Raw genomic sequence first — 8,494 nt, 5'->3', positions numbered from 1 at the left:
TGATCCAATATAACTGACAAAAGGCTTTTAAACTTTGTGTTACAAATCCAGCAACTGGTACTGATAGGCTGAACAGAATACGTATCCTAATCCGCAATATTGGTGAAATGAAGTTGAACAGAATAAAAGTGTTAGGGGCTGCTTGTTTGTAGATAAGGAAATTGGCGGGGCTTGACGTCAGGAAAGAGAAATGACTTCTATAAATACGGGAGTGGACAGGCATAGGTCGGTTGAAAAAGAAATCTGTATACACTCACCACCGCAGCCGAGAACAGTCCCAAAGGACTGACGACACAGCTAGAAATTAAAAATAAATATATAAAAATACAAAAAATGCCTATCTCGAACAGCTCCACTTCTTCCACAAAGACTATTGGCAGGGCAGGATCTGAACTTGACAGATCCGATTCGATTACGGTAAGAAAAGAAACACTCGCTAAGATAGGAGTCACGTCTGCACTTCTATCAGTGCTGGATGCGCAAAAATTAGTTTAAGTCTGCGCTGGCTGCCGGGCGAATTTGGGGTCTTATTGTCATTACGCTCTTTGTCGTGCAGGGCCAGCATTACGCACAGAGTGGAGAGTGTATATAAGTGCGGATAAGTGCGGATAAGGGATGCTGAAGTGCGTGCTTGTGTGACAGGGATAAAATGCGGGGTCTGATGTCCGCGGCGCGCAACCTTAACACAGCATGCATTCATGTTTTCATGCGTTTTTGGATATGTAAGGCTACCTACATGGATTCCCGCGAGGTAAAAGTCCCACCTCAACACACAGATGCAAATGTATAGGAAAGAAATGCATGCGATTTAGAAAGCAAAGGAACAGATAAAGCATTGTGTCCCGGCGTTTTCCGTGAGTTGATTTACTTTGCGCCTCGCTCGCCCTGCAGTCCCCACGGTTCCTGGGCAGGCGACAGAGTTTAATTGAAGATGCGAGGAAGGAGCGCGAGGCTGCGGCCGCGGAGACGTCGGAGGCTGCAGATCAGATCGTCTTCGAGGAGGAGGATGGAAAAGCTTTGATCAACCTTTTTTTCACTTTCAAGAGCTCCAAGGGACAGGTGCTGTCTCGGGCACTGAAGGTCTTTGAGGTATGTAGATGCAAACATTGTAAAAATCCTAAAATGTATTTCCTCATACACACATACACTTCATAAAGTGAATCACGATTGTCTTCATAGAACCTGAAGTGTACAAACACGTGTTTAATTTTCGTTTAACAGATGTGTAGCCCAAAACAGAAATAATAGAATCACTTCAGGGAAACGGTAGACTTCAGACGTGCTTACTCTAATTCAATATTCTGTCAGATTAGGCAGGACAAATAGATTGTGTTTGGAGCGCGTAGGAGGAAAGGATTTATAAATTACGTGTAAACACATTACAAGCGTTGGAATAATTGAATTTTAGGAAACAGAAAGGAGAGATTTTGGGGCCATTAACTCATCCTTCGACAAGGCAAATGACCACCGTGAAATTAAATAGGCCTAAATTTATTTTTGCTGTTTATGTTCACTTATATACTTAGAAATTCTACAGATTAAAAAAAAATTCATCACGCGATGGGCTATATAATGCATTAAACAACATTTGTTTCCCTATTTGGTTGAACAGATAAAGCTTTATGTACAAGTTTTTGAAGTTTTTTATCAGTTACAGTAGGCAGTAGTAGGAACAGCCGATTTTCACTGGGCTGTGATATAGCCTGTTACAATGGCTGGAATGTAGATTGTTATAGGCAAGGAATCTGAAGTAAAAATAAATTGTATGTATTGATGCATTTCAAAATATTTCTAATGGTATTTTGACCAAATTCATATTTTTATATGTCAGCTGTTATTCTGTGCTTGTTTTCAAAAGCAACTTGATGTTAAGGCTCGCCTTAAAACTAGGCTGAGCCCTTCCTCAAAATGAAGATTAAATAGCTATACAGAGTAATGTCTTTCGTAGGAGATGATGGCTGTTTTTATAGAAATGTAATGGAGGTGTAAGAAGAATATGGCTGCGTGAGATTTATCGATAGCTGGGGGTTCGCTACAGGACCAAACCCGGACGGCAGATAGCAGAGTGGCTAAGGAGAAAGCTTTGGGACGGGAATGTTCTGGGTCTGATTTAGCAGCACTGAGAAACAGCCCTAACCTGGGTTATCACCAGTGCTTGGAGAGGGCCGGTACTCACCGCTACATGGTATCAGCCCCTCTCCGTTTTTCTCTTTAGTGGAGGGCTGCCATCTTTGGTCAGCTGGCTGGTGCGAGCTTTTCAGTTCGTCTGTACACGCATTTAAATGTATGTAGGAGTTTTATTACCTTGTAAATAGTCTGTAGGGTTTGCAAACTACCCCCAACACTTTTGATGAAAGAATTTTTAGGTTTGTAATGGAATAATATAGATTTGCCATAAGATTTCTTGCGTGAGCTTGAAAGTCACGCCAGATGCGTGAGAGTTGCCAGTCCTGTCAGAGTATCAGGGATGTTTCTTGCATACTGGTCCTTCGTGTAAAATACCAGTAATGAATAACAAGGTGAGTAACCAGCCCCTGTTTTTTTTACACTTCATGCACTGGTCATTGCAGATGAATTTCCAATGTGTTTGTAAGTTTTTTAACTTCAGAGTGATTACTAGAGAATAATCGCTGAGACTTGGATCCTGCACATTTTGCTGTATGGATGCAGACTTTTGAAGCAAAGATCCACCACCTGGAGTCTCGAGCTAGCAGGAAGCCCAGAGACAGTCTGGAGGAGCTTGAATATTTTGTGAGGTGTGAGGTGCACCTGTCGGACGTGGGTACGCTGATAAGCTCCATGAAGAGGGTCGCAGAAGATGTCCGCACGACCAAAGAAGTTAGAGGTACGAGTGTTCTGTGAACGTCTTCCTCTACTGTACGTCAGAGTGATGTCAGGATTGACAAGAAACGTGCTGGATGTAATGATTTCTGTTTCAGTTCACTGGTTCCCGAAAAAAATCTCAGAACTGGACAAGTGCCACCACTTGGTAACCAAATTCGACCCGGATTTAGACCAGGATCACCCGGTTAGTAAACACCGTAAAGACTGTTGCATTCTCCTCAGTTATTGCATACCCTCAACATTGCATTCCTTGCCAAAAAGAATTATTAAGAATAATCTTTAAGCAAGAGAGCCATGTGGTCTGATTTTGTTCAATTGAATTACATAGGGATTTACTGACCCCATCTACAGGCAACGGAGGAAAGCGATTGGAGAAATTGCCTTCAGATACAAACAGTATGTAAATTGTATTTATTGTACTCATTCTCAATCATCAGACACATAGCAGATCCTCCATAAAAGTCGTTTCACTCTATTTTTTTGTTTTATTCTTCCTCTAGTGGTGAACCTATCCCCAGAGTTGAATATACCGAGGAAGAGATTGGCACATGGTTGGTGAAGCTGAAACCTCAAATCCGCATAACGGCAAAATCTGCAGAGCAGAAATGATTAGATCGCTACTGCTGATGTTGCTATTCACACGTATAGACAGGAAGGATGATTCCCATCACCAAAAAGATTGAGACTAAGGAAGATGATGATGTGACCTATTTCCTCCACATCCTACCTTGTAAAATAGCCATTATCTGCCTCTAGCTTTAATGCAATTAGTTGGGAATAATTTGTGTGTTTTTTTTGTGGGATTTACGACGTGGGTCCCTAAGCCCTAGCAACGTGCCACAATAACTCAATCAAGGCACAGCAGAACAAGCGTCAGCGCACTTTGGGGATTAGTTAGTGCAGAAATATCCTGTTTATCGTCTCAGAAAAACACATTTCCGTGTATCATTCTATTTCAGTGAGAACCTAATTCACTCGCCTCATAGGAAGTGTTTGCGACCTGAACCTTTGTTCTCCCCTTGGGGTGTTATTAGCATGTCCTGCTGAAAGGTGTCTGTTTCCCTTATCCATGTCTGGTGCTGGCTGGGGATTCGTGTGCCTGGATCCATCTTTCTGATGAGTTTGTGTGTGTGTGTGTGTGTGTGTGTGCGCGTGTACGTAGGAGGGAGGTCTACAATACTCTGCGGGGGCTCTACACCACCCACGCGTGCAGTGAGCACCTAGATGCGTTTCGCCTGCTGGAGAGGCAGTGTGGCTACAGCCCCGACAACATCCCCCAACTGGAAGACGTTTCCCGCTTCCTTAAAGGTGATTAGCTGCTTTAAAGTTAAAAAGGGCCGACTGCTTCTTGCTTGGATGTGAAGGGATTCATCCCACCTTGCTGAGCTTCTCTTGTGCTTTTGGTGCCGGCAGAGCACACGGGGTATCAGCTGCGGCCGGTGGCAGGTCTCCTCTCCGCCAGAGACTTCCTGGCCAGCCTGGCCTTCCGTGTATTCCAGTGCACCCAGTACATACGCCATGCCTCCTCGCCTATGCACTCGCCTGAGCCGTGAGTGCCGTCGCCCCATCAAACATATGTCCCAATTCCGAGCTTCAGCTACACCTAAATTAGGGGCGGCATGGTGGTGCAGTGGTTAGCACTGTTGCCTCACACCTCTGGGACCCGGGTTCGAGTCTCCGCCTGGGTCACAGGTGTACGGAGTTTGCATGTTCTCCCCATGTCGTCGTGGGGTTTCCTCCGGGTACTCCGGTTTCCCCCCACAGTCCAAAAACATGCTGAGGCTAATTGGAGTTGCTAAATTGCCCGTAGGTGTGCATGTGTGAGTGAATGGCCTGTGAGTGTGCCCTACGATGGGCTGGCCGCCCATCCTGGGTTGTTCCCTGCCTCATGCCCATTGCTTCCGAGATAGGCTCTGGACCCCCCGCGACCCAGTAGGATAAGCAGTGTGGAAAATGGATGGATCTACACCTAAATCCCCCCGATGCAAAGAGATCAAGCTCTGTGCACCATCGCTAAGTAATTTAATGGCTGTAGTCTTTCATGCTGCCAGTGATTAATGAAATGCTTTTCTGTGCTTAGTTTTTGTATGACTGTGATTCTGCACATGCATTATTTTTCAAATCCCATTTATGGTCATGATCCTTCCAACCACAAATCCAGTAAGTAGAACCAGAAGCCCGTTTCAGAGTGTATGGGGCATGAAGCAGGGAGAGCCCTGGATGTCTGTCCATTGCAGTGATTAAACATGTTTTATGTATGATTAATTGTAGGGATTGTGTCCATGAGCTACTAGGTCATGTTCCCATGCTGGCTGACCATACATTTGCCCAGTTTTCCCAGGTAAGGCCTGAATGTCTTTGTTCTACAATACTGTGCAAAAGTCTTAGGCAGCCAAAGAAAATGATGTTTCAATGATCAGTAACCTTTTGGACAACAGAAGAAATTCTTACTAGTTTTTGTTGCGTTACTCTTAATTTGCATATGTTCTGCTGTTAAATTATATTTTTTATTCTGAACAAATGTGTACCTACTACCTTGATAAATAGCGTCAAACATTTCTTTTGAGTGCCTAAGACGTTTGGCACGGTACTGTACATAAACTTTGTTTTCACAACGGCACACGGTTGTGTTGTGCACGAACCCAGCCTCATAGACCATTTTAGACTTAGATGGCTTCCCTGCTTCTAGGCCATTGGCTTGGCTTCCTTGGGTGCTTCTGAAGAAGACATAGAGAAGCTCGCCACTGTGAGTGTCCCAGCTACCTGTTCCCACGTCGAGGTCCTTTGTTCACATAATCTTCCGCTGTGTAGAATTTAAAGCCTAAATGATGCCTGTAACTTTGCCTCCTGAAACATTATACAGGACTAACCTCCTGATTTTTTATCTACTGTGAAACATTCAGCTGTACTGGTTCACAGTGGAGTTTGGCCTCTGCAAACAGGGGGGAGTAATCAAAGCCTATGGGGCAGGTCTGCTGTCCTCCTACGGAGAGCTTGTGGTGAGTATAGACCGTGCCACCTTTCCAGACATTCCACCTAAGGGATATTCATTTCAGGGAGGTGGATGAAGGCCATCCAGGAGGGAGGGGGGCGCTGACCAGTGCTTGGCTGGTATTACCGTATATTGCCACCTGGGGTGAGTGCAGGTGGGCAGGCAAAATTTGCTAACGCAAAGAGTGCTAGAGACCGGTGGCAAAATTTGAGGCCAGATTGCAGCAGTAAAACTTCTTGCAGGGTAATTTTGTCACTGCTAAATAGCTGAACGACAGATTTCCGGGACATTGTGCATCATTTGTGGGTGTCAGAAGCTGCTGTCAATTTGCAAGAAACTTCCGGAACTTCCGGGAGAGGTAGGATGACTGCCTTTACTTTCTATCCAGTGGAGAGGATGACAGTGAAATGAACTGAAGGATTATAAACCAGTTGATGGAAAAAAAAATAAAAGAAATGGTGATCATGTGGAAGTAAAATCGGACATTATCATTATATTAATCATACTAATCATATGTTAGCCATGTATTTGCAGTGATTCAATGACAATACATCAATGGAACCCCCAAAAATTAACATTGATTCAATGTCGTATGATCAATATCTATATACACATCTCAAGTAGAGCCTAGAAGCCAAGACAGATTCCGGTAAAGTGAGCAAGATGGGTGGATTTTACCTTGCGACAAAAGTGAACCAATAGAGCAGGAGAATTGTGTTAGTTATACACCTGAGCTTGGTTTGTTGGCCAATCAGGTGACCAATCAGGACTTAAAAGTCCTTATTGGGAATTGGGGGTTATCCCATATGTGACATCGTGACATAGGAGGGGGCAGCTAATTCAGCGCCCGGGGAGCAGTGCTTGGGGACGGCACTTTGCTCAGGGTACCTCAGTTGTGCCTTGCTGGTCATGGATTCAAACCAGCAATCTTTCAATTACAAGTGCGCTTCCCTAACCATTAGGCCAAAGTCAAAGAGTCGAAAGTTTGCATGCATGTTTGAATTCACCACTTCCATGTACTTTGTGTGCGTTTGTCTTCACCAGCACTCCCTGTCAGATGAACCTGAGAGGAGGGACTTTGACCCAGAGGAAGCAGCCATGCAGCCCTACCAGGACCAGAACTACCAGCCTGTCTACTTCGTGTCTGAGAGCTTCGCAGATGCCAAAGAGAAGCTCAGGTAGCTGGGAAAATGGAAAATGCTGGAGTGGCAGAATAAATAATAAACTCGGCGTCTCTTTCACAGAGAAATCCCTGCAGCGTATCATGTGTTCATTGTCTTGCCCTATATGGACCAACCCACTGAGGTGACTCTTGATGAAATCAAGTGAAGTCATTTATTTATACAGCACTTTTAAAAACAACAGGAGTTGGCCTTAAGTGCTTTCTAGTTCAGAAAGAAGTAATTAACAAATACTACATACATAGTAAAATATATGAATAAGAGCATGTATGACAGTAAAATATATAAAATAAAAAGCATGCATGACATAGTAAAATATAAAATATAGAAATAAAACATGAAAATATGCATACAAGAAATAAAATAATCAAAATTAAAGGAAATGTAATACAATAAGCATCAGAAAAAAAGAAACAAGAGGGCAGTTACATTAAATTAAATTAAATTAAGTGGACTTGACAAACCCCCAAGGTAAACCTCAAACTGAGTTGAAAGTAAGAGAAAAAAGGTGGACGTTTAATTTAGATTTAAACTCATCAACAGTAGAGCAGGACTTGATGTTGGACGGAAGACTGTGCCCAAGTAGGGGGCAGCTGCATTGGTGTGACAGTGTCCTAAATAAGCTTTGTTGAGCTTGAGGTTATTGAAGCTAAGCAGGTAGAGGATTTCACACAGGCTTCTGGGATGTCGGCTGACAAACTTGGTTCACATTCTTGGTCTTTCTCCCTTGTCTGGAACAGGGCTTACGTTGCAAGAATCAAGAGACCGTTTTCGGTGCGGTTTGACCCGTTTACCTGCAGCATAGAGGTACTGGACAGTCCGCTGAAGATCCGAGGGGGCCTGGAGTGCATGAAGGACGAGCTGAAGATACTGACAGATGCTCTTAATGTTCTGGATTAGTGTGTTACTTGTTCTACAGCCACTCTACTTCTTGCTTGCTTGAGGTCTGATACTATATAGATTGCTGTGTGTTTCTATGTACTTTTGCTGCTACCGGGTTTATTTAGAAGCAGCTCAGTGACCATCTGGAAACGATGTGCTGAGTATGTTTAATAAAGGTCTGACAGCAGTGATTTGTTGATTCCATAATGTCAGATATTTCTTGGGGAGAACGTACAATTGTGAACCAAGGGATATGTTGCTACTTCAAAGTTAAGCACATACCAGATTCAAACAGGCTGTAATATGTCAGATAGTTCAAATAACGGATGTATTTATGTTTTCCAGAGGTGGGTATGTAATGTGTTAAACTACGTGCAGTTCTATAGTACATTAAAATATGTATTTTAATCTGGTACACAAAATTCCTGTGTTAAAAGTTATATATTAGATACAAAATAACATACAGTAGGTCTGATTTGCAATTATAATTGTAAGCTGTATGCTACTTGCTATGTATTAACTGAATAAAAAGCATATTCTCCGGCATGGAGTTTGATTGTGTTAAATATGAAACCAAAGAAACGAGCTCGTTACC

The 8,494-nt window shown here is 43.3% G+C and overlaps 1 protein-coding gene across 3 annotated transcripts; it reads left to right on the top strand.

The window, feature by feature from the left end:
- The first annotated feature begins 270 nt into the window (after positions 1–270).
- Positions 271–8,438, top strand: th (tyrosine hydroxylase). Of its 3 annotated transcripts, none has more exons than XM_048973499.1 (13): positions 271–417; positions 892–1,089; positions 2,671–2,845; positions 2,940–3,028; positions 3,173–3,240; positions 3,345–3,395; positions 4,007–4,152; positions 4,258–4,393; positions 5,116–5,185; positions 5,534–5,590; positions 5,748–5,843; positions 6,881–7,014; positions 7,758–8,438. In XM_048973499.1, exons 1-13 carry the CDS (start codon positions 334–336, stop codon positions 7,915–7,917), a joined length of 1,464 nt encoding a protein of 487 aa, XP_048829456.1. In that variant the 5' UTR covers positions 271–333; the 3' UTR covers positions 7,918–8,438. The 3 variants fall into 3 exon arrangements, with proteins under 3 accessions (XP_048829456.1, XP_048829455.1, XP_048829457.1); XM_048973498.1 differs by lacking the exon at positions 271–417 and adding an exon at positions 636–751; XM_048973500.1 differs by lacking the exons at positions 271–417; positions 5,534–5,590 and adding an exon at positions 636–751.
- The last annotated feature ends 56 nt before the right edge of the window (positions 8,439–8,494 follow it).

Source organism: Brienomyrus brachyistius, chromosome 13 (assembly GCF_023856365.1).
Source record: "Brienomyrus brachyistius isolate T26 chromosome 13, BBRACH_0.4, whole genome shotgun sequence".
NCBI lineage: Eukaryota > Metazoa > Chordata > Actinopteri > Osteoglossiformes > Mormyridae > Brienomyrus > Brienomyrus brachyistius.
This window is presented reverse-complemented; position numbering and strand designations above follow the sequence as displayed.

What these genes read in the sequence shown, in the direction of transcription:
- th (XM_048973498.1), top strand. Translation starts at nt 650, where the DNA reads ATGCGGGGTCTGATGTCCGCGGCGCGCAACCTTAACACAGCATGCATT. An exon ending in CCTACATGGATTCCCGCGAG is followed by an intron (nt 752 to 891) that starts GTAAAAGTCCCA and finishes CTCGCCCTGCAG; the next exon opens with TCCCCACGGTTCCTGGGCAG. An exon ending in ATTTAGACCAGGATCACCCG is followed by an intron (nt 3,029 to 3,172) that starts GTTAGTAAACAC and finishes TGAATTACATAG; the next exon opens with GGATTTACTGACCCCATCTA.